Source organism: Meriones unguiculatus, chromosome 17, assembly GCF_030254825.1.
Source record: "Meriones unguiculatus strain TT.TT164.6M chromosome 17, Bangor_MerUng_6.1, whole genome shotgun sequence".
In the NCBI taxonomy this organism is placed as follows: Eukaryota; Metazoa; Chordata; class Mammalia; order Rodentia; family Muridae; genus Meriones; species Meriones unguiculatus.
In genome coordinates this window covers 85,298,427-85,325,165 of record NC_083364.1, presented here as the reverse complement: position 1 = coordinate 85,325,165, position 26,739 = coordinate 85,298,427, and the positions used below count along the sequence as shown (strand labels likewise).

The 26,739-nt window shown below is 37.8% G+C and overlaps 1 protein-coding gene across 1 annotated transcript; it reads left to right on the top strand.

The window, feature by feature from the left end:
* Nucleotides 1–3,985: 3,985 nt before the first annotated feature.
* Nucleotides 3,986–4,435, top strand: LOC110564646 (general transcription factor IIH subunit 5-like). Its single transcript, XM_060371298.1, has one exon. The coding sequence runs from the start codon at nucleotides 4,041–4,043 to the stop codon at nucleotides 4,254–4,256; it is 216 nt and encodes a 71-aa protein (XP_060227281.1). The 5' UTR covers nucleotides 3,986–4,040; the 3' UTR covers nucleotides 4,257–4,435.
* Nucleotides 4,436–26,739: the final 22,304 nt, after the last annotated feature.

Here is a 26,739-nt window from a genome sequence, read left to right as displayed (position 1 = left end):
CCATAGTAAAGGGCAGACTGTTTTATTAATATGATAAATAATAATTAGTATAACAAGCAAAAACATTTTGCAGTTTTTAGCAATTTTATAATCTTTCCAATTATTTTATTCTTTTTTTATTTTTAATTATACTTTATTTACTTTGTATCTCCCCTCTAGTTCCCTCCCTCCTCCTCTCCCAATCCCTCCCTTTCTCCTCCCTTCTGCACACACTCCCCTCCCCAAGCCCACTGGTAGGGGAGGGTTTCTTTTTTTTCCTTCTGCTAGAAGTCTTTGTTTTACTTTTTCTCACTTTTTTTGAACATATTCACCTTCTTCCTTCTTAAGAATTCTTCTTAAGACTATGGCTTATAATGTTTTATTTCTGTGCCCAGGGATCACAGCATATAAGTAAATTTCAAGAGTATCACTCTGTCTTCCAAATAAATCTAGAACTACTCTCATATACAAAACATCCTAAGATTCCTTTTATCATAATTTCATAGTTTTATTTTTGAGAACTTCATGCATGAGTGTGAATCTACCCTGGTTGAAAACTTATAACGTATTATTTAATTATTCTTGCTACATACAGATGCGTACATGTGTGTGGATATTTACAAGCACACAGGCATGCATAACATACTAAGTCATTTTAATAGACTCAACAGTCTGTCACTCTATGAAAGACCTCACTTGTTTCTCAAATTTTGTTATTCCAAAAAAAATGGAGGGGTTAAAAACATTCTATGTGTTTCCTGTTGTACTTCTGATTATTTTCCATGGTAAATGTAGGCATGAGATTCTTTTGCATTGATATATTTATATTCAGCTTTATAAAACAAGAATAGTTCACCACCTGGTTAAACAGATTTTTTTTTATCATTAATACAAAAAGACCTTCTCAAGTCTTGAAGAAAAATGGATGTGCTAATAGTTCCCAATAATCAATAAACTCATAGATGCCTTATTGAGCATTTCTGATCCTTGAGTGCCTATTTCTGGGGGGTGAATAATGATTTCAAGTTTATTTGAAAAGTTAATTGTATCAGATATATTTTATAACTTAGTTTATATTTTTCCTCATTTTAAAATAATTTTCCTTAATTTTTAATAGGCAAATTTTACAATCATTGTAACCAATTTGTTTTTGTTAAAAACACTTGTATTTATGTTTTAAAGGTTTTAATGTCATTTTATTATTTACTCTACTTTTCGTGATTTTACATATTTTAAAGAAATTCTTTGTCACCTTTAGTTTGTGCATTTATTTCTTGTATTTACTCACCGAGATATAACAGGTGTTTCATATGGTACACATGATACTAAAGGTGTCATTATCACCATTTACAGTCTCAGGTTTTCAAGTTTGTAGTAAAGAAATGACTGGTATATAGAGATTATGAAGATGCAATTTAAGTCCAATGCTAATTGATTGTTATGATGAGGAATGTGTGCTGGTGATTTAACCATGGAAACACTTTAGCAGTTGGAAGATTCCCTTAGGCTAACAGGAGCAAAGGGGCAGAGACAGCAATATATAGTGATGGAAGGATAAAATGAGATGTGGTTTTTCTTTGTTTATATTAGGTTTAGGAGTTTGTTGTTTGAAAATTTCTTATTTGTATACCCCTTTCATATCATTTCTACCCTCATCTCTCCCTCCAATTCCTTTCCTCCCTGACTACATCTGAAAACCTTGAACTCTGTTTTTATTTATTTAGTTAATTATTCATTAACCCATTAATTAATCTATTTATTTATTTATGTGTGCATTCTTGCCTCATACAATACATCCTGAGTGCTGTTTCCATTTCCTGACTCCTCCTAGTTGGCCATCCACCTCCCTTGTCACCTGGATCCACTCCTTCTCTCTTTATCTTCAAAAAACAAAACAGAAACAAAAAAGCCAACAAACAAAACAAAACCCAGCTTTTGACATATCAACTGAACAGGGTATAAAGAATATACAAATAGAATAGGCACAAAAAGTCTCTCATGTCAGAGTTGTAAGAGGGAACCCAGTAGGAGGAAAGGGGTCCAAACAGCAGGCAAAAGAGCAGGAGACACCCTCATATCACTGTTAGGAGTCTCACAAACACACACGTCTACAGCACCTCAGCACATACACACATGGATGATTGTATGCATATTTCCTCACACTCCCTCACACTGCTGTCTTTAGCACATCCTTCAGGGGCTGTGGCTAAGGTAGGACATCAGTGTCGACTGGTGCTGACATTGCTCAAGTTCATATATATATATATATATAAATTTTATTACAGTTTATTCACTTTGTATCCCCGAGGTAGCCCCTTCCCTCATCTTCTCCCAATTTCACCCTCCCTCCCTCATCTCCTTCCATCACCTTCTCCAAGTCCACTGATAGGGGAGGTCCTCCTCCCCTTTCATCTGACCCTAGCTTTTCAGGTCTCATCAGGACTCGCTGCATTGTCTTCCTCTGCTGCCTGATAAGGCTGAACCTTACCTCATGTGGAGGTGATCAAAGAGGCAGCAACTGAGTTTATGTCAGACAGTCCTTGTTCCCATTACTAGGGAACTCACTTCGACACTGAGCTGCCATAAGCTACATCTGAGCAGGGGTTCTAGGTTATCTCCATGCATTGTCCTTGGTTGGTATATCAGTCTCAGAAATGACCCCTTTACCTAGATATTTTCCTAGATATTTTGGTTCTGTTGCTCTCCTTGTAGAGGTCTTGTACCCTCTAGGTCTTTCTTCCTGTTTTTTTCATAAGATTCCCTCCATTCTACCCAAAGTTTTGCTATGAAGCTCAGCATCTGCTTTAATACCCTGCTTTCAGAGGCCCCCTATGGTAAGCTCCTGTCCTGTTACCTGTTTTCTCCCTCTTCTGATGTCTGTCCTGTTTGCCTTTCTGAATGAGGACTGATCATCTTAACCAGGGTCCTCATTCTTGCTTAGCTTCCTTAGCTGTACATATTTTAGTATGATTATCCTATATTATATGTCTAATATCCACTTACAAGTGAATATATACCATGTGTTTTCTCAGACAATTACAAATAGTGTAACCTCAAAATCCAACTATGCCACTCCTAGGCATATATCCAAAATCTGCTCCAGTGTACAAGGACGTTTGCTCTACCATATTTGTAGCAACTTTACTCATAATAGCCAGAATCTGGAAACAACCTAGATGTCCCTCAGCTGAGGAATGGATACAGAAATAGTACATTTACACAGTGGAATGCAACCCAGCAATTAAAAACAAGGAAATCATGAAATTTACAGGCAAACAGTGGGAACTAGAAAATATCATCCTGAGTGAGGTATCCCAGAAGCATAAAGACACACATGTTTAGGTTTTTTGTTTTTAACTGTGCAAATATTTATTTTTTATTTTTATTTCAATTTTTTTATTAATTACATTTTATTCACTTTGTATCCCCCCCCTGTAGTTCCCACCCTCTTCCCTTCCCAAACCCTCCCTTCCTTCTTCTTCTCCACGCATGCCCCTCCCCAAGTCCACTGGTAGGGAAGGTCTTCTTTTCCATCCTTCTGATTTTAGTCTGTTAGGTCTCATCAGGAGTGGCTGCATTGTCTTCCTCTGTGGCCTGGTAAGGTTGGACAATATGGAGAGTCTTTATGATAAGGACCATAGTATGTCATCGAGTGTTGAGAGCTGTTACTGCTGACAGGCACAGCTTATCAGTGTGAAGAAGAGAACTAGAATACTCTGATCTTGAAATGTCTTTCCTCTGCTCCATAGTAAATAAGGCAGCTAGCCAACACTGAGATTTTGTACTTGTGAGAACCTAAGCACAGGGCACATTGTAGTTCCCCAATACCTCATCTATACAATCGCAAAGTAATAAAACATGGTTTTTCTGAACCTCAACAGTAAAACTAGAATAAACTTTCCAAGAGTCACGTTGTGTGCCCCGTGCTCCATACACCACATTTACGCTCGCTCTGTCCTCCTCCCTATTCATTTCAGTTGTTTTAAAAAAGTATGACTTTGATGACGCCAGGACGGTTCCTAGCATTCTTGAAATCATCCGTGCCTTCTGCCTGGGAAAAGATGGTCAGCGTCTTGGAAGGAGTGCTTATTGAATGCAATCCCGCCATGAAGCAGTTCTTGCTGTACTTGGATGAGTCCAATGCCTTGGGGAAGAAGTTCATCATCCAGGACATCGATGACACACATGTCTTTGTCATCGCAGAGCTGGTTAATGTCCTCCAGGAGCGAGTAGGGGAGCTGATGGACCAGAATGCCTGTTCTCTTACCCAGAAGTGAAAATTCTAGATGTTGAGCACTTGGGAATTACAAGCACAGGCATGAAAGAGAGGGCCCATTCGGTGTCTCATACGACGTTTTAGACTTTTTATGAGCATTTTGTGGGAAAGGCTGCAGGAGCATCTATTCAGATGAAAGCTTCTAACTGATTTTGTTGGACCATTAAAAATAATCTTTTTAAAGAAAAAAATATGACTTTAATCTCAGAACTATGTAGAATTTTGAAAGATATGACAGTGAAAATATTCTTTCTAAGTATCACTTTCAAATGATAGGAGCTTTTTCTGAAAATCTACATAGCTGTGTTTTTAAAACACTTTACAGTCTCAGGAACAGGGGTCTTTCCTGAGAGTGATACTCCAACCAAGGACCATGCATGCAGATAACCTAAGATCCCTGCACAGATCTAGTTCAGGGTCCAAGTGGGTTCCATTGTAATAGGAACAGGGACTGTCTCTGACACGAACTTATTGGCCTGCTCTTTAATTACCTCCCCCTGAGGGGGAAGCAGCATTACCAGGCCACAGAAAAAGACAATGCAGCCACTCCTGATGAGACCTAATTGACTAGGATCAGAAGGAAGGAAAAGAAGACCTCCCCTATCAGTGGACTTGGGGAGGGGCATGCAGGCAGAGGGGGGAGGAGGGGAGGAATTGTGACAGGAGGGAGGAGGGAACCATAGGGGGGATACAAAGTGAATAAAGTGTAATTAATAAAGAATTAAAAAATGAAAAATTAACACTTTACAGTAGAGCTGTACTGTACAACTACTGCTCTGGTGTCGTCCTGCTAGGATCTACCCCAAATCATTGTGTCTTATTTATTTATATATATATATAATAGAGCATATCCCGAGATTGTTGATCTTTAATAATTGTCTTTGAGCGCTAGGGGTACTATATTAGGTTTAATCGATATGAACACTGTAGGTGAAACCATCACATGACTGTTCAAAAGACTTGTTTCAAATGAGTTAAATGTATTTGCAGGGTATTTCTTAATAAACTATATACCAATAACACTTCCATTTATCCAATGAGTAAGATAAATGAAATGAAACATGGTTATTAAAATGAAAAATATATTTTAAAACTTATAATTAGTAAGCATAAAAATTGATTCTCTAAAAAGGATCTGGCCTGCTACTTTCCAATTAGCCACACAATATTTGTGCAACTAACTCACTCTGTGAGTTCAATTTAGGAATTCCCTAATAAATGTACTATTGTTTATTTCATCTTCTGTATTATTGAAGAATCTTATAAACAGAGAGAGAATCATATAAGCCTAATTGATTAAATGCTCACTCAAATTTATGGGTTTGATTAGGCAGTGAGCAGTTTGCATACAAATCATCTCACATGGCTTAGGTTCATTTAAAGCATCTCCATAAATACTGCAAATGAATATCGGCATACCAATATTGCGGCATTTTGCTAACACATTATCTGTTAGCAAGAGAAATAAGCAAAGAAATTTAAAATGAAAAGGGATGTAATTTCACAAATCAAATAGCTCAGTCTCTGTCCATTGAGATTAATCTTTGACCAATGATTTAGGTACAACAGTAGGAGAGAGGAGTGGAGAGGCTAGAGAGACAATGAACACTGTGCATTGTTATGGTCAAGCATGTTTTTATATGCCCCTACCAAGCCAAGTTCAACAATAGCTAAATCCAGAAATTGGCTATCTCATGAGTAAATAATCAAATGCAGTGCTTCAACACAAATCCTATAATCAGTGGGCAAGAAAGAAAGAAAGAAAAAAAAAAACTAACTTGTTCTCAAAGTGATTATTTTCTTTATACAAGTACTCATTCTTAATGAGTTAGTTTTCTTCAAGTGCATTCCAGAGCTTTCCGTAGGGAGGCTATTTCTGCCTAGAGTCTATTATTTCTAGTTTTGTCTCTGTATTGAATGTTTTTTTTCTTTTCTTTTCTGTTGGTTTTATAACTACCACATTTGAAAAAAAATCATGTTTTTTCTCTGAGAGTTTGACGAAGCACATTTTAATCATTTTTACCCTATGCCAATTTTTCCTCAATTTACTACTACTTCCCTATATTTACCCAATATTTTGTATTTTTTTTTAATATTGCAAGCCTTGTTTCTGAGGCTAAGCATGTTTGTGGTGTAGTCTTCTGTAGAGTGTCTCACTTAACAAGTGTTGTACTCTAGGAGAAAAATACTCTTTCTGTTTTCCAGCACCTACCTATTGAAGTATCCCCAAGACTTTGGCTGGACCTGTGTGTACAACTCATTTCTCTCCGGGCTTTGGTCTGACATGAAATTGCATATATGTGGTACATGCTATTGAAATTGATCTGCATTTACATGTCCAAGTGCCCTGTTGTGTCATGAAGATGATGTGATGATCTGTTATGGCTTACTCTTTTCAGTTGGGGAAAGGTGATACAAAAGTTGCCAACATGACAATTTACCAACTTTTTGATTCCACAGAATTCAATTACCTGCAATGCAAATACTCATTGTAAGGCAACACTAGAAGGAGTTCAGAAATAACTGCAAAATGAAATCTGGCATTTTCAATGTTAACACAGCTTTCATAGAATATCAGAGAGAGAGAGAGAGAGAGAGAGAGAGAGAGAGAGAGAGAGAGAAAGAGAGCTAAATGAATGAATGAATAAATAAATGTTTTGAACAGAAGGACCTCTTTCCCCCTTTTTGACTTATTATAATACACCATCAACATTGAGTAAGAATTTTATTTTTCAGTCATCTCAATTTTTAATTTACTATACTAAAAGATCATCAACTAACCCAAGACTTTCTTTGAATTTGCTATTCAAACATTTGTCCAGGAAAGGCAAGGAGAATCAAGAGGACAATCAAGAGGGCATTCAAACAGAATAAATATACATATATCAATTAAATGTCAGATTATTTTATTAATTCCATTGCTAAAGACAAAAGTGAAGAATGGTGTGATCCAGAGGATCAAATAACTATTTGGAATGGGCTTTACCATTCCAGTCTGTGCTAAGTTTTGGAGCCAGTGTACTTGTACGTTAATGGATGCATAGGCCTATATATATGTATGCAGGTGCATGCAAGCACACATACACACACATACACATGCACACAAAGACACAAACACACTGCAATATTTTAAAAAATAATATTAATATTAGCAAGTGTTGTAGATCTGACCTAATTTTATATTAAGAAAAGTGCTCTCAAAGAACTAATATAGTTCCGGATTTTCCTAGTCCCAAGTTAATAGTATGTTTTATGCTTTGCCTTCCCTCTTAATAACATTTAAAACCAGCTTATGAATGAGATAAACACAACTTAGTTACTATTATTCTATAGACCATAGGTTTTATGACTACATCTATTTTTTTTCTTTTATTTTCTTTTCTTTTTATTTTTTAGTTACATTTTGTTAACTCTGTGTCCCAGCTGTATCCCGCTCCCTCATTCCCTCCCCAACCCCACATGCCCTCCCTGGTCTCTTCCCTGCCCCTTTCCACATCCACTGATAGGGGAGGACCTCCTCCCCTTTCATTTGACCCTGTTTTATCGGGTATCTTCAGGGCTGGCTGCAAAGTCCTCCTCTGTGGCCTAACAGGACTGCTCCTCCCCTTGGGGGGGGGGGTCAAAGAGCCTGCCCTTGAGGTCCTGTTAGAAGTAATCCTTGTTCCCCTTACTTTGGAAAACTACTTGGTTACTGAGCTACCACGGGCCACATCCGAGCAGAAGTTCTAGGTTATGTCCATAGATGATCCTTGGTTGAGAGTCAGTCTCAGAAAAGACCCTGTGCTCAGATATATTTGGTCATTGTAGAGCTCCTATCCTTTCCATATCATACTAACTCCCCTTCTGTCATATGATTCCCTGCACTCTGCCTAGGGTTTGGTTATAAGTCTCAGTGTCTGCTTTGAAACACTGCTAGTTAGAGTCTTTCAGCTGCCTTTTGCAGTAGACTCCTGTCATACGTTCAATGCACATCCCATTTGTCTTTCTAAATGAGGGTTGATCATCTTCGCCTTTATCCACTTTCTTGATTATCTACTTTAGGTGTGTAGATGCTTGGTTAGAGTCACACCAAGGTATTTTATGTTATTAGTGGCTATTGTGAAGGGTGTTGTTTCCCTAATTTCTTTCTCAGCCTTTTTGTCTTTGGTATATAGGAGGGCTTCTGATTTTTTTGAGTTGATTTTGTATCCTGCCACTTTGCTGAAGGTGTTTATCAGCTGAAGGAGTTCTATGGTTGAATTTTTGGGGTCGCTCATGTATACTATCATATCATCTGCAAATAGTGACACTTTGACCACTTCCTTTCTGATTTGTATCCCTTGATCTCCTTTAGTTGTCTTACTGCTCTGGCTAGGACTTCAAGTACTATGTTGAAGAGATATGGAGACAATGGGCAGCCTTGTCTTGTCCCTGATTTCAGTGGGATTGATTTAAGTTTCTCTCCATTGAGTTTGATGTTGGCTATAGGCCTTTACTATCTTTAGGTATGTGCCTTGTATCCCTGATCTCTCCAATACTTTAAACATGAATGGGTGTTGGGCTTTATCAAATGCTTTTTCAGCATCTAAGGAGATGATCATGTGGTTTTTCTCCTTCAGTTTGTTTATGTGGTGGATTACATTGATGGATTTCCATATGTTGAACCATCCTTGCATGCCTGGGATGAAGCCTACTTGGTCGTGGTGGATGATATCTTTGATGTGTTCTTGGATTCGGTTTGCAAGTATTTTATTGAGTATTTTTGCATCATTGTTCATAAGAGAGATAGGTCTGAAGTTTTCTTTTTTTGTTGGATCTTTGTGTGGTTTAGGTATCTAGGTGACTGTGGTTTCATAGAATGAGTTTCGTAGTGTTCCTTCTGTTTCTATTTTGTGGAATATTTTGAGGAGAATTGGTGTTAGCACTTCTTTGATGGTCTTGTAGAATTCTGCGCTGAAGCCATCTGGCCCAGGGCTTTTTTTGGAGGGGAGACTGTTAATGACTGCTTCAATTTCCTTGGGAGATATAGGGCTAGTCAGTCTTTCTACCTGATCTTGACTTAATTTTGGTACATAAAAACTGTCAAGAAAATTATCCATTTCATTTAGATTTTCAAATTTTTTGGCATATAGGCTTTTGTAGTATGACCTAATAATTGTTTGGATTTCCTCAGTGTCTGTAGTTATGTCCCCATTTTCATTTCTGATTTTGCTGATTTGGATAGCTTCTCTCTGCTTTTTAGTTAGTTTGGGTAAGGGTTTGTCTATCTTGTTGATGTTCTCAAAGAACCAGCTTTTTGTTTCATTGATTCTTTGAATAGTTTTATTTGTTTCTAATTGATTGATTTCAGCCCTGAGTTTGATAATTTCCAGCTGTTTGCTCCTCTTGGGTGTATCTGCTTCTTTTTTTTTCTAGGATTTTCAGTTGGGCCATTAAGTTGTTTGTATGTGATGTTACGAATTTCTTCTTGCAGGCACTTAGTGCTATAAATTTTCCTCTGAGCACTGCTTTCAATGTGTCCCATAAATTTGGGTATGTTGTGCCTTCCTTTTCATTGAATTCTAGGAAGTCTTTAATTTCTTTCTTTATTTCTTCCTTAACCCAGCTGTCATTAAGTAGTAAGTTGTTTAGTTTCCATGTGCGTGTCGGCTTTTTGTTGTTTCTGTTGTTGTTGAGGTCGAGCTTTAGTCCATGGTGGTCAGATAGTATACAAGGGATTATTTCAATCCTTTTGTATCTGTTGAGGCTTGCTTTGTGACCCACTATATGGTCTATTTTGGAGAAGGTTCCATGCAGTGCTGAAAAAAAGGTGTACTCTTTTGAGTTTGGGTGAAACGATCTGTAGACGTCTATTAGGTCCATTTGATTTAGGGATTCTGTGAGTGCTTTTATTTCCCTATTTGGTGTCTGTCTAGTTGATCTGTCCCTTGGTGAGAGTGGAGTGTTGAAGTCTCCCACTATTAAGGTATTAGGATCAATGTATGATTTAATCTTTAATAATGTTTCATTTACTAATGTAGATGCTCTTGTATTTGGGGCATAGATATTCAAGATTGTGATGTCCTCTTGGTAGATTTTTCCTTTGATGAGAATATAGTAGCCCTCCTTATCTTTTTTGATTAACTTGGGTTGAAAGTCTATTTTATTAGATATTAGGATGGCTACTCCATCTTGTTTTCTGGAACCATTTCCTTGAAAAACAGTTTTCCAGCCCTTTACTCTGAGGTAGTGTTTATCTTTGTTGCAAAGGTGTGTTTCTTGGATGCAACAGAATGTTGGATCCTGTTTCCGCAACCATTCTGTTAGCTTGTGTCATTTTATTGGTGAGTTGAGTCCATTGATATTGATAGATAATAGTGACCATTGCATGTTAGTTCCTTTTGTAATGGAGTCAGTGATCTTACCCTGTTTCATTGCTTGTTTTCTTTTCATTTTTGTTGGGATATTATCTGTATGCCCTGTTTTCTTGTGTGAAGTTGTTTTCATTGGATTGGAGTTTTCCTTCTAGTATCTTCTATAGGGTTGGTTTGCTGTGTAGATATTGCATAAATTTAGTTTTGTCATGGAATATTTTGTTTTCTCCATCTATGTTGATTGAAAGCTTTGCAGGGTATAGTAGTTTGGGTTGACATTTGTGATCTATTAGAGTCTCCATGATACTTGCCCAGGCCCTCCTGGCTTTCATAGTTTCTGTTGAGAAGTCTGGTGTGATTCTGATAAGTCTACCTTCATATGTTACTTGGCCTTTTTCCCTTGCTGCTTTTAATATCTTTTCTTTGTTCTGTAGATTTAGTGTTTTGACTATGATGTGACGTGATGTGTTTCTTTTCTGGTCTAGTTTATTTGGTGTTCTGTAGGCCTCTTGTATATTTATGGACATCTCTTTCTTTAAGTTGGGAAAATTTTCTTCAATGCTTTTCTTGAAAATATTTTCTGGACCTTGGAGCCTGGAGTCTTCTTTTTCTTCAATTCCTATTATTCTTAGATTTTGTTTTTTCATAGCGTCCTTGACTTCTTGGATATTTTGTGATTGGAACTTTTCTGATTTTATTTTTTTGTTTGAGAGAAGTATCAATTTCTGCAAGTGTGTCTTCAGCTCCAGAGATTCTCTCTTCCATCTCTTGTATTCTGTTGGTGATGCTTACTTTTGTGGTTCCTGATCTTTTTTCCAAGTTCTCCAGCTCAAGGGTTTTCTCAGTTTGTGTTTTCTTTATTGATTCTAATTCTGTTTTCATGCCTTGCACCATCTCTTTCATCTGTTTGAATTTGGATTCCTGTCTCTCTATGATGGTCTCTATTTCTTTGTTCATTTCCTTTTTATATGCTACTAATTTCATCTCTACTTGTGCCTCTATTTGTTTGGCTATGTTTCCTTGTGTTTCTTTAAGGATTTTGTCTATTTTTTCTTTCTTTACCTCCAATTGACTGGCCAACTCTTTGAAAGATTTGTTCATGTCCTCCTTATGAGCCTCAAATAATTGGGTAAGCATGGCTTTAAAGACATTTTCCTGTGCTTCTGATGAATTGGAGTATCCATCAATTTTGGGGTTTGCTGGTGAAGTCACGATGTCCTGATTTATGTTGGACGTGTTCTTTTGCCTACCCCTGGCCATTGGCTTATCTGAAACCTTCCCTGTTTGTTTTTGGATTTTGCAGATCAGACTGGTACTGTCTCTCTCTGGCTCCTAGAGAGTTCTTCAGGAAGCTGAGAGAGGTCCCTGTACAGGCATGTCACTTGGCAGAGATCGGGGTATCCGGGCTCTCTGCTCTCTGGTTTGGCCCTACTTCTTTGATATGTTCCACCAGCTCTGTGCTGCTGTCACTGCAGGTTATGAGGTCTTGCTGCAGCTGGAGATTTCAAGGTGGTCATGTCAGTAGGGATCTGGGTAACCAGGTTCTCTGTTCTCTGGTTTGGCCCTGGTTAGTTTTAGACTGGAGGGCTGATGTGCCCTGCCAGCTCAGTGCTGCTTTGCAGCCAGGTTAGAAAGTCCCACTGTAACTGGAGACTGGGTTGCTAGTTGAGATACTTTCTGGGAAGTCCTGGGTTCTCTCCACTGTGCTCTCCAAGCTTGGGAAGCCCAGTGTCTGGTGTGCCTAGCTTGTATGGCGTTTCTGCCTGGTTTTGGTGAGTATATAGCTTATTCTCTGTCACTGTCACTGTGGGATTGGGCGGGCTGTACCTTCAGTGATCGAAATCCTGAGGAGCTAGTGTGGAGTCTAGCAGACTCGGGCCCTGGGAGGATGGTGCAGCTGCCACGCAAATCTAGGACTCTGAGACAAGTACTGCTGGCATTTGCCCCTAAAGGGTTTGGAGCTCTGCCTCAGAGGCTGCAGACCCCAATAAGTTAGGTCTGCACTGAGAAAGATGAGTCTGCTGTGCCAAGGAGGAAAGAGGTCTGAGGGAGGGGAGTGCCGCGAGATCAAAAGATCTTTTCTCACCTTCCCCAAACAAGTCCCAGGGTGACCTGAGACCAAAGTTTTCACCTCCTGCGATGTTCCCTGTTGTTTAGAAAGCCTTACCGTTGTTTTCCTGGGTTAGAGGTCCTTCCACTCACCAACTCAAGAGGGTTAGCTCTTCCACAGATCAGAAACTGTGTGTGCTAGTCGCCATCTTGGCTCTGCCCCCCTTCGACTACATCTGTTTTTATAAAGACTTGTGGAAGCTCTGAATTAAACTTTTATTTTATTTTATTTTATTTTACTTTATTTAAGGAAGTTTAGTGTTGAAGAGTGGCTTTCTTCTATGACATTTCACCTTGAAAAAAATCAAAATTACAGAAGTTTTTTTGGATTTTATTTTAATTACAAAATTTCTCCTCTCCCTTTCCTCGTTTCAAACCCTACCCTATGCCTTTACACACTCTGCTTCAACTTCATGGCTTCTTTTTTCATGGATTATTATTGCATGTATATATTATTTGAATTCACGCATATATTCCTAAATATATCACACTCAGTCCCTATAATGGTACTTGTATATATGGTTTCAGGGATGATCATTTGGCACTGGAAAGACAATTGTTGTGCTCTCCCCTAAAGAAGCTCACCTCTCCCCCTCCCAGCTTTATTCATTTGCCTGTAGTTCTTTGTGTACAGTTGAGGCCCTTTGGTTTTTTCCTAAGCGCTTTGGCATATTTGTTCATATCTTTTTTGTTCATCTCACATTGAGATGAACAAGTTAGTGAGACCTCATGAGTGTAGATTCTGATGTTACTAAAATACAGAATTTCACATCAAATTTTCTTATCTTGTGACTCTTAAAACCTTTCTGATCTCTCTTCTTCTACAGTGTTCCCTGAACCTTTGCTGGAGGAGCATTTTGTAAATTTTTTCCTCAGGTCCAGACTCTGCATCGCTCCATGTTGACATAGTTATCACCCCCTTTCAGAGAAAATAATATGGCAAGAGAAATTATTATTTCAGTTATAATACTTCATGGTAATACCTTCATAGTATATTATATGACAAAGGGAACTAGTGAAAAAAAATAACTCTCAGTAGGGATATGATAGTGTGTTGGTGGAGTATATCTGGAAGAAGCAATGTAGTAAGAAACCCTGAACCCTTGCTCAGACATAGCCAATGGCAGCTCAGCATCCAAGTGGGTTACCTAGTAAGGGGAACAAGAACTGTCTCTGACATGAACTCAGTGGCTGTGGCTGACTCTTTGATCTCCCTTTCCCCTTCTCCAAGGGAGGAACAGCCTTGCTAGGCCACAGAGGAGGACACTGCAGTCAGTCCTGAAGATACCTGATAAACTAGGGTCAGATGGAAGGGGAGGAGGACCTCCCCATCAGTGGACTTAGAGAGGGGCAGGGAGGAGATGATTGAGGGAGGATGGGATTGGGAGGGACTGAGGAAGGGGGCTACAGCAGGGATACAAAGTAAATAAGCTGTAATTTATTAAAAATAAATTTTTAAAAAGAATAACTTATACCTCTTAATAAATTGTAATAAATAAATATTTAAATACATTAAATTATTTTTTAAAAGAATAACATATCAAAACAGGTTGTTTATCTGACTATGAAGAAGTGTATCTCTGTAGACAGGCATACTTACTATACAGACTGAATTTTTCTTGTTTAAAATTAGAAGGAACTTACTATTGCAATGGTCATCTTCAAGGAACAGTGTTTTGCTCTAAGGGCTGCATGGCTCTAAATCCAAGCTATACCCCTCATTACAATCCTATATCCCTACTAAATCCCTTCTGAGACAAGATGAAAGTTATTGGTCTTATCAGACTTTTGAAAACAGTTTTATCCTTCATCTTTCAATAAGCCTTTGATAATTCAAATAAATTTAAAGCTTTCACTCTGAGTGTTGCCTTTATTTTTTTTCTCTTTTTTTTATTTTATTTTTTTTATCAGTTACATTTTATTAACTCTGTATCCCAGCCGTGTCCCGATCCCTCATTCCCTCCCAGTCCCTCCCTCCCTCCCTCCCTCATCTCCACCGTGCCCCTTTCCAAGTCCACTGATAGGGGGGACCTCCTCCCCATTCATCTGATCCTGTTTTATCAGGTATCTTCAGGACTGGCTGCAAAGCCCTCCTCTGTGGCCTAACAGGATTGCTCCTCCTTCGGGGGTGGGGAGACCAAAGAGCCAGTCATTGAGTTCCTGTTAGAAATAGTCCCTGTTCCCCTCACTTTGGGAAACCAATTGGTTACTGAGCTACCACAGGCTACATCTGAGTGGAGGTTCTAGGTTATATCCATACATGGTCCTTGGTTGAATGTCAGTCTCAGAAAAGACCCTGTGCCCAGATAATCAATTGAGCGGACATGGGGTAAGATGATCAATCCTCATTTAGAAAGACAGATGGGATGTGCATTGAACGTATGACAGGAGTCTACTGAGCGCATCTGAAAGACTCTAACTAGCAGTGTTTTCAAAGAAAGGATAGGAGCTCCATAAGGACTGAATGTTGCCTTTAAAAGCTTTTAAAATCCCTTTAACTCTTGCAACATAATTTAGAATGGTAATTTTCTCCCTACTGTGTGATTGGGCTATAGGTAAATTGCTATTTTATTTTCAGTAGATAATTTCAACTCTTACTGCCAAGAAATCTCTTTCCCTTAATGCTATAGATCTTGATTGTTTTCTAACAACTGGTGTATGTGGTGGCATTGTGTCTACACTATGTACAAGGCAAACAAAGCCTTGCCCAGCATGGTTGTAAAATATTAACTTACTGTTTCAATAGGTCTGTGTTGCCTTCCTTTGGGTCTACTATAAGTCAAAATGTGCCAAGAACATAAAGGCGTGTTTTCTGTTCCTGGGTCTTTGTTCACTTTCTCTATTATAAGAGTCTATAATTTTCAATGTATTTTATAGGCTCTCCTTAGGGGAGAGTTCAGTACATATCTACTGTGCTATCAAAACTTAATGCTGGGAAATAAAATCACTATTTCAATGGTAGCTTTATTTCTGTTATGAAGGATCACAGTTAATATATTTCCTGTTTTCCCACATTGTATTTGTCTTATGTTTGTTTACTGTGTCAGCCATTTATGTATATCATTTTTCTTTCACTCAGTATTTCATGACTGGTATTATTAACATTATGAAGATACAAGCAAGATGTTGAACCATATAGCCACTTGTTTATTGTCAAAGAGTACTGGATTGCTGATAATATTGTACTGTTCCAGATGCAATGGCATGACTTCACATTTTATCTTTGTTTAATTATTGTGATACCTGGGAAGTAAAATTGGAAAGTGTGTGTGTGTGTGTGTGTGTAAACATAAGAAGCCAAGGGAGAGAGACAGACAGCCACATAGACAGACATCTTATATTGTTTTATGGTATAAAGTTGGTTTACTGCAATCTGTCAGAAAATAAAAGATGCCATTCTCTCTGAAAAGAATCATTCATAACAATAAAGATGATAGACTGGATTTAAATTGTGTTAAAATTCTTCTAATATAATGGTTTCACTGTCCTCAGTAAGTTATTTTTGATTTTTTCAATGACTGCGTTGCTAGCTATAAAAAAAATACAATGGAAATAGCAAGGTGATTTTTTATAAAACACACTTGTATGTCCATACTCCTATAGTAATATGCTCATATATATACATGTAGCATGCATAGGTAAAATAGAATATTTATTAGAGAGGCATATAAATGATACAGGCGAAGACACAGTTTGGTAAAAGAACGTATGACACAACATTTACAACATTCTTGTAAGCAGGTGCACTGTCCCCAAAGTAAAATAGTTAAAAACTCACACTGTGAACATGTAGGGTTTGTATTTATGCAGAGAAAAGGGAGTGGCCTAGAAATATCTTGATTTTCCTTGAGTTGACTATCCTTGGAACAGAATGTCACAAAACTCTTATGAGCAAGGAAGTATTATATTTAACTCAGGATAGCTCAATAATGTGAAACTTGCTTAATTCTCATGATTATTTATTATCTCCTACAGAAATGACAGATATCTGTGTCTAACACAATTCTGATTACAATACTTTGTTAAAACTATTCAGTGTCTTCCAATATTATTCAGAGTACTATCCAAAATCAGTTTGGTTAAGATACTTGGCTTATAAGTACGTCACCAACTTCATCCCAACAAAGGAAAAGAATGTACTCAGTGTGGGTTACTGAAAGGACAATAGGAAGACTAAGGAACAGTTAGAAAATTTGAGGTCACAGGTGGGTAATAACATTTTCATGGATGGCAACTTCTGTGTTCTCTCATGGGAGGATGAGAATTCTGACTGTTCTGATTCTGTGGAGGCCTTAACTCTACTCTGAAGATATACACTTCAAGAGTACCTAACCTTAAGGTTAAGATGTATGAGGCATAAATGTGTGGAGGCATACTCTTAGGATTAGAGCATGCGAGAAACTAAAATACAAAGTTAACTCAATTCTAAGTGCATAAAAATGGGAATATATGGGAAAGTGCAAGAAGCAGACAAACTAAAATATTAGGAAAATTATCCTTTGTGGCGTTGACTCAGTTCATCACTAAATTTCTGACTTAAATTTGTGTGAGACCTATTCCCTGCCTGACAGCTCCAAGTTACCTTTCTCTGTCTATTCTGATTATAATGACCTCATTTGTCATCAACAAATGAGCTTCCGACAGCCTTCCAGAGTTGCTACATTCACTCATTTTTTGACCAAAGTACTCTCTTATGACTGAAATATACACTAAATTATTGTAAACTTTAGTCATTGTTTTATGCCATAGAACTCCAGAGTGTGGACAAGGTGGCTAATTCAAAAATATGCAAATATTCCTGTAACATCACCATAAACAATATAACAACCATCAAATAACCCTTAATGCTTTCACATCCCCATTTTAGGTTTTGTTTTGACATGTTTTAATCTGCTGATTTAACATTCAATATGAGGTTTACTTTTGAAAATAATTTCTATTTGAAAAGCATTAGTGTTAACTCTGAGCATCATGAGTGAGAGGGATACAGCTGGGATACAAAATGAATAAACTGTAATTAATATAAAAAATTAAAATTGAAATAAAAAAATTAAGTGGGTAGCAAGGTAGGGAGGATCTGAGGGGACCTGAATAGACTTAGGGAAAGGGAAAAATAATCAAAATACATTTTGTAAAAATATTAAGTAAAAATGGAATGAAGTAGTGAGCATAGGAGTAGAAATGATTTTCTGAGAAACTGTAATACTTTTGGATGTATATTTAGTAATAAGAATTTCTTATCCGTATGGTAGGACTATATTTAGTTTTTGTCAGAAACCTCCAGATTGGTTCCCATAATAACTTTTCACATAGTTATTAATAGTACCAAATGGTTCAATTTATCCATACAGTTACCAATATTTTTCCATTTTTCATTTTATGAGAGCCATAATAGCAGGAGTCATATAAATTCACTGCAGTTTTGATGTATATTTCTCTTATAATTAACAGTGTTAAATATTATAAAATTAGGTCTTGCCATGTATATGTCTTTATTGAAAAATGTCTTCTTAGGGTCTTTTATAATTATTATTCAACTTTATTTTAATTCATGCATTTCATTATTAACATTGATATATCAGTATGTGATATTTTGTATACATATTTACATTGAATTATGCTTAACTTAGGAAAAGAATATCAAGTTATTTCAAACATGCAAGTAACCATAATTGAACTTAGTGGGTGCCACACAAAAATAAGACATGAAAAAAAGGAGGAGGGGATGTCAAGAAGAAGAGTGTCATCAGGAATGGTTTGGAAATGACGGAAAATGGAGGGTGAACATGACTAAAATGAATTATAAATATGTATGAAACTGGTAAGAGAAGGCCACTATTTATTTCTTTATGGTAAGTCTTTGAACACATTTCCTTCTGAATATTTGACAAAATATCAAAGCAATTCAACAAGCATCAAGAAGCATAAAAGTTTTCCCCCTGTATCCACCATTCAATTTAGTACTTGAGGTATTAGCTAAACAAATAAAGATAATTAAAAGAGATCAAGGGAATGTGAATTGGAAAAGGAGATATCAATGCATTGTTATTTTAAATTAATTGTATACATAAGAAAGTCTAATTATTCCATCCTACAAGCAGTTGGATACAAGATTAACTAAAACATTGTGTAAATGTACCACAATTTCTGTATCTTTTCCTCAGTTGAGGGATATCTGGGTTGTTTCTAGATTCTACTATTACGAATAAGGCTGCTATGTATGTGTTTGAACAAATGCCTTGTTGTATACTTGAGCAGATTTTGGATATATGCCTAGGAGTAGTATAGCTGTATCTTGAGGAAGCACTATTCCTAATTTTTGAGAAAGTGCCAGATTGATTTCCAGAGTGATTGTATAAGTTTACATTCCCACCAGCAATGGAGAAGGGTTCCCCTTTCTCTACCTCTTCTCCAGGATGTATTGTCGCTTGAGACTTTGATCTTAGCCATTCTGATGGGTGTAAGGTGAAATATCAGGGTTGTTTTGATTTGCATTTCCCTGATGACAAAGGACATTGATCATTTCTTTAAGCTTAAGTTTTCTCTGCCCTTCTATATTTCTCTATTGATAATTCTTTTTTATCAGAACATCTTTCTCCTGCAGCAGAAGGAAACAGATACCGAGACCCACAGCCAGACAATATTCAAAGAGTTAACAATTTTGGAATGTTCGTCTCCAAAAGGGGTATCTCCATCATGACCCCCAGGGCTCAGGAAACCATGGAGAGGACCGAGGGGAATCAAGGGCCTATAAATCAACATGATCAACTCACACATTAATTCATAGAGGCTGAGGAAGCATACACAGGGCTTGAGGGATCTGGACCACATGTGGTCCTACAGCTGAAATTATAAGTAGAAACATCCCTTCATTCCTAAGCCAGGAACTATCCCCAAATGATTACCACTTTCAAATGAAAGTTTAATTTATTCCAAGAGATCTCACTGGGGAATCAAGCTACTCTTAAGGGTAGGATGTATGCCTCCCAATAGATGGCTAACTGCAAAAAACCCCACAGAGGCATTTTGAAGGTTTACTGTCCCACAATATTGTATCAGGATTTTTTGTATTTTTGTGATATTATTATACATTTTTGTTTTACCACATATATTCTGTCTCTGTCTCTGTGTCTGACAGAGAGATATATGCGATATCTAATATCACATATATTATGTCTCTGTCTCTCTGTCTCTTTCTCTTTTTCTGACTCCCTCCCTCCCTCCCTCTCCAGGTTCTTTGAGTATATATTATGGCTTCCAGTATAGTGTTATTTATAGGATTCCTGAGTGTACAAATGAATTGTTTTCTGTTTCCTGAACCATTTCTTTGGATTTTTTTCCTCCTATGTATTTATTTTCTCTATTTTAATGTTAGTTTTTATTTTATCTTATTATCTTATTTTTTTATTATCCTTGGAAACCTGTATGTTTTCTATTGAGAGACAGAAAGGGGTTAGAACTTGATAGGAGGGAGTTATGGAGGAACAAAGAAAAGAGCAAAGAAGGGGAGTCATTATCAGGATATATTATGTAAGAAAAAATATATTTTCAATAAAATGGATAAGATAGTAACCATTAATTAAACAGATATCTGTGCAACCTTCAGAGTAAAGTGCCTCCTAAATCCTGTTTTGTCAATGCTGTGTACCCTGCTGAAGGAATGATCTACTGGCTCTAAAATCTACAATCAGCAAATGGTCCCAAGATAAGAAAGTAGGGGCCTCCTGAACTTCTTTTCTGTACATGCCTTCATTTTATGGTCCTTACTCTTGCAAGACTTCACAGGTAAATCATGTCATCCAACTAAGCCAGGTACTATCTCAGGAGAAAATTACACATAGAAATTCATTCTTCTTGAGTGATTTCATTTGTTTGGATCATTGGCCTCTAATAATATAAAAGATATTGGCTAATATTATTCATTTTTTTTTCTCTTTTTCTTTTCTTTTATTTTTTTGTATCAGTTACATTTTATTAACTCTGTATCCCAGCCGTGTCCCGATCCCTCATTCCCTCCCAGTCCCTCCCTCCCTCCCTCCCTCATCTCCACCATGCCCCTTTCCAAGTCCACTGATGGGGGGGACCTCCTCCCCATTCATCTGATCCTGTTTTATCAGGTATCTTCAGGACTGGCTGCAAAGCCCTCCTCTGTGGCCTAACAGGACTGCTCCTCCCTTCGGGGGTGGGGAGACCAAAGAGCCAGTCATCGAGTTCCTGTTAGAAATAGTCCCTGTTCCCCTCACTTTGGGAAACCAATTGGTTACTGAGCTACCACAGGCTACATCTGAGTGGAGGTTCTACGTTATATCCATACATGGTCCTTGGTTGAATGTCAGTCTCAGAAAAGACCCTGTGCCCAGATATATTTGGTCCTTGTGGAGCTCCTATCCTTTCCCCATCAGACTAACTCCCCTTCTTTCTTATGATTCCCTGTACTCTGCCAAAGGTTTGGTCATGAGTCTTTGCTTTGAAAACACTGCTAGTTAGAGTCTTTCAGATGCGCTCAGTAGACTCCTGTCATACATTCAATGCACATCCCATCTGTCTTTCTAAATGAGGATTGATCATCTTACCCCATGTCCGCTCAATTGATTATCTTTTTTAGGTGTATAGATTTCATTATGTTTATCATATCTTATAGGTCTATATAAGTGAGTATATCCCATGTTTGTCTTTCTCCTTCTGGGATATTTCACTCAGAATGATCTTTTCTAGATCCCACCATTTGCCTGCAAATTTCATGATTTCCTCCTTTTTGATTGCTGAGTAGTATTCCATTGTGTAAAAATACCACAATTTCTGTACCCATTCCACCGTTGATGGACATCTGGGTTGTTTCCAGGTTCTGGCTATTACAAATAGAGCTGCTACAAACATGGTTGAGCAAGTGTCCTTTTTGTGTACTTGAACAAAATTTGGGTATATACCTAGCAGTGGTATAGCTGGGTCTGGAGGAAGCACTATTCCTATTTGTCTTAGAAAGCGCCAGATAGCTTTCCAGAGTGGTTGTACCAGTTTACATTCCCACCAGCAGTGGAGCAGGGTTCCCCTTTCTCCACAACCTCTCCAGCATGTGTTATCGCTTGAGTTTTTCATCTTGGCCATTCTGATGGGTGTAAGGTGATATCTCAGGGTCGTTTTGATTTGCATTTCTCTGATGGCTAATGAGGATGAGCATTTCTTTAAGTGTTTTTCTGCCATTCGATATTCCTCTGTCGAGAATTCTCTGTTTAGCTCTGTTCCCCATTTTTTAATTGGATTACTTGGATTGCTGCTTTTCAGCTTCTTTAGTTCTTTGTATATACTGGATATTAGTCCTCTGTCAGATAAAGGGTTAGTGAAGATTCTTTCCCAATCTGTAGGCAGTCGTTTTGTTTTGATGACAGTATCCTTTGCTTTACAGAAACTTTTCAGTTTCATGAGGTCCCATTTATTGATTGTTGCTCTTAGAGCCTGTGCTGTTGGTGTTCTGTTCAGGAAGTTGTCTCCTGTGCCAATGAGTTCTAGGCTGTTCCCCACTTTTTTTTCCAATTGATTTAGGGTATCTGGTTTTATGTTGAGGTCCTTGATCCACTTTGACTTTAGTTTTGTGCAGGGTGATAAATATGGATCTATTTTCATTTTTCTGCATGTAGACATCCAGTTGGTCCAGCACCATTTGTTGAAGATGCTGTCTTTTTTCCATTGAATGGAATTGGCTTCTTTGTCGAATATCGAGTATTCATAGGTGTGTGGATTTATTTCTGGGTCTTCTATGCGGTTCCATTGATCCTCCTTTCTGTTTCTATGCCAGTACCATGCAGTTTTTATTACTGTTGCCCTGTAGTACAGCTTGAGATCAGGAATAGAGATACCTCCAGATGATCTGTTGTTGTACAGGATCGTTTTGGAGATTCTGGGTTTTTTGTTTCTCCATATGAAGCTGAGAATCTTTTTTTCAAGGTCTGTAAAGAATTGAGTTGGTATTTTGATGGGAATTGCATTGAATCTGTAGATTGCTTTTGGCAGTATGGCCATTTTCACAATGTTAATCCTACCAATCCATGAGCACGGGAGATCTTTCCATCTTCTGATATCTTCTTCAATTTCTTTCTTCAGAGACTTGAAGTTTTTCTCAAACAGGTCTTTCACTTGCTTGGTTAGGGTCACACCAAGGTACTTTATGTTATTAGTGGCTATTGTGAAGGGTGTTGTTTCCCTAATTTCTTTCTCAGCCTTTTTGTCTTTGGTATATAGGAGGGCTTCTGATTTTTTTGAGTTGATTTTGTATCCTGCCACTTTGCTGAAGGTGTTTATCAGCTGAAGGAGTTCTCTGGTGGAATTTTTGGGGTCGCTCATGTATACTATCATATCATCTGCAAATAGTGACACTTTGACCTCTTCCTTTCCGATTTGTATCCCCTTGATCTCCTTTAGTTGTCTTATTGCTCTGGCTAGGACTTCAAGTACTATGTTGAAGAGATATGGGGACAATGGACAGCCTTGTCTTGTCCCTGATTTCAGTGGGATTGATTTAAGTTTCTCTCCATTGAGTTTGATGTTAGCTATAGGCTTGCTGTATATTGCCTTTACTATGTTTAGGTATGTGCCTTGTATCCCTGATCTCTCCAAGACTTTAAACATGAATGGGTGTTGGACTTTGTCAAATGCTTTTTCGGCGTCTAAGGAGATGATCATGTGGTTTTTCTCCTTCAGTTTGTTTATGTAGTGGATTACATTGATGGATTTCCGTATGTTGAACCACCCTTGCATGCCTGGGATGAAGCCTACTTGGTCATGGTGGATGATATCTTTGATGTGTTCTTGGATTCGGTTTGCAAGTATTTTATTGAGTATTTTTGCGTCAATGTTCATAAGAGAGATAGGCCTAAAGTTCTCTTTTTTTGTTGGGTCTTTGTGTGGTTTAGGTATTAAGGTGACTGTGGCTTCATAGAATGAGTTTGGTAGTGTTCCTTCTGTTTCTATTTTGTGGAATAGCTTGAGGAGAATTGGAGTTAGCACTTCTTTGAAGGTCTTGTAGAATTCTGCGCTGAAGCCATCTGGTCCAGGGCTTTTTTTGGAGGGGAGACTGTTAATGACTGCTTCGATTTCCTTGGGAGATATAGGGCTATTCAGTCTTTCTACCTGATCTTGACTTAGTTTTGGTAGATGGAATCTTTCAAGAAAATTATCCATTTCATTTAGATTCTCAAATTTTGTGGCATATAGGCTTTTGTAGTATGACCTAATAATTGTTTGGATTTCCTCAATGTCTGTGGTTATGTCCCCATTTTCATTTCTGATTTTGCTGATCTGGATAGTTTCTCTCTGCTTTTTAGTTAGTTTGGCTAAGGGTTTGTCTATCTTGTTGATTTTCTCAAAGAACCAGCTTTTTGTTTCATTGATTCTTTGGATAGTTTTATTTGTTTCTAGTTGATTGATTTCAGCCCTTAGTTTGATTATTTCCAGCCATCTGCTCCTTTTGGGTGTATCTGCTTCTTTTTGTTCTAGGGTTTTCAGTTGGGCCATTAAGTTGTTTGTATGTGATGTTACGAATTTCTTCTTGCAGGCACTTAGTGCTATAAATTTTCCTCTGAGCACTGCTTTCAGTGTGTCCCATAAATTTGGGTATGTTGTGCCTTCCTTTTCATTGAATTCTAGGAAGTCTTTAATTTCTTTCTTTATTTCTTCCTTAACCCAGCTGTCATTAAGTAGTAAGTTGTTTAGTTTCCATGTGCGTGTCGGCTTTTTGTTGTTTCTGTTGTTGTTGAGGTCGAGCTTTAGTCCATGGTGGTCAGATAGTATACAAGGGATTATTTCAATCCTTTTGTATCTGTTGAGGCTTGCTTTGTGGCCCACTATATGGTCTATTTTGGAAAAGGTTCCATGGGGTGCTGAAAAGAAGGTGTACTCTTTTGAGTTTGGGTGAAATGATCTGTAGACGTCTATTAGGTCCATTTGATTTAGGGATTCTGTGAGTGCTTTTATTTCCCTATTTGGTGTCTGTCTAGTTGATCTGTCCCTTGGTGAGAGTGGAGTGTTGAAGTCTCCCACTATTAAGGTATTAGGATCAATGTATGATTTAAGCTTTAATAATGTTTCATTTACGAATGTCGGTGCTCTTGTATTTGGGGCATAGATATTCAAGATTGTGATGTCCTCTTGGTGGATTTTTCCTTTGATGAGAATATAGTGGCCCTCCTTATCTTTTTTGATTAACTTGGGTTGAAAGTCTATTTTATTAGATATTAGGATGGCTACTCCAGCTTGTTTTCTGGAACCGTTTGCTTGAAAAACAGTTTTCCAGCCCTTTACTCTGAGGTAGTGTTTGTTTTTGTTGCATAGGTGTGTTTCTTGGATGCAACAGAATGTTGGATCCTGTTTCCTTAACCATTCTGTTAGCCTGTGTCTTTTTATTGGTGAGTTGAGTCCATTGATATTGATAGATAATAGTGACCAATGCATGTTAGTTCCTTTTGTAATGGAGTCGATGATCTAACTCAGTTTCATTGCTTGTTTTCATTTTTGTTGGGACATTATCTGTATGCCCTGTTTTCTTGGGTGAATTTGTTTTCATTGGATTGGAGTTTTCCTTCTAGTGTCTTCTGTAGGGATGGTTTGCTGTGTAGATATTGTATAAATTTAGTTTTGTCATGGAATATTTTGTTTTCTCCATCTATGTTGATTGAAAGCTTTGCAGGGTATAGTAGTCTGGGTTGACATTTGTGATCTCTTAGAGTCTCCATGATACTTGCCCAGGCCCTTCTGGCTTTCATAGTTTCTGATGAGAAGTCCGGCGTGATTCTGATAGGTCTACCTTCATATGTTACTTGGCCTTTTTCCCTTGCTGCTTTTAATATCTTTTCTTTGTTCTGTAGATTTAGTGTTTTGACTATGATGTGACGTGATGTGTTTCTTTTCTGGTCTAGTCTATTTGGAGTTCTGTAGGCCTCTTGTATATTTATGGACATCTCTTTCTTTAAGTTGGGAAAATTTTCTTCTATGATTTTCTTGAAAATATTTTCTGGACCTTGGAGTCTGGAGTCTTCTTTTTCGTGAATTCCTATTATTCTTAGATTTTGTCTTTTCATAGCATCCTTGATTTCTTGGATATTTTGTGATTGGAACTTTTCTGATTTTACTTTTTCTTTGAGAGAAGTATCCATTTCTGCAAGTGTGTCTTCAGCTCCAGAGATTCTCTCTTCCATCTATTGTATTCTGTTGGTGATGCTTACTTTTGTGGTTCCTGATCTTTTTTCCAAGTTCTCCAGCTCAAGGGTTTTCTCATTTTGTGTTTTCTTTATTGATTCTAATTCTGTTTTCATGCCTTGCACCATTTCTTTCATGTGTTTGAATTTGGATTCCTGTCTCTCTACGATGGCCTCTATTTCTTTTTTCATTTCCTTCTTATATGCCACTAATTTTTCCTCTACTTGTGTATCTATTTGTTTGACTATGTTTGCCTGTGTTTCTTTAAGGATATTGTCTATTTCTTCTTTCTTTGCCTCCAATTGACTGGCCATCTCTTTGAAAGACTTGTTCATTTCCTCCTTATGAGCCTCAAATAATTGGGCAAGCATGGCTTTAAAATCATTTTGCTGTGCTTCTGCTGAATTGGTGTATCCATCGATTTTGGGGTTTGCTGGTGAAGTCATGATGTCCTGATTTATGTTGGAAGCGTTCTTTCGCCTACCTCTGGCCATTGGCTTATCTGAAACCTTCCCTGTTTGTTTTTGGATTTTGCAGATCAGACTGGTGCTGTCTCTCTCTGGTGTCTGGAGAGTTCTTCAGGAAGCTGAGCACTCTCAGCGTGTGCTGAGGACTAGCTGTACCTGTGGGAGGAAAGTACGCAGGCGCAAACGGGGCAAATGCAAGTGTGTGTGTGTGTGCGCGCGCGCGTGTGTGTCTGTGTGTGTAAGTGTGCGTGGATGAGTTTCTCGAGGGACAGAGTGATGGCTAATGTTGAACCCTTGAGTGTGTGGGAGGGGCTCTGTACTGTATATGTCGCAGGCGCTAATGATGATCGCAGCGCAATTTCTGGTATTAACTGTCTTAGCTCCTCAA

Coding starts and splice junctions, on each gene's coding strand:
- LOC110564646 (XM_060371298.1), top strand. CDS start 4,041: ATGGTCAGCGTCTTGGAAGGAGTGCTTATTGAATGCAATCCCGCCATG.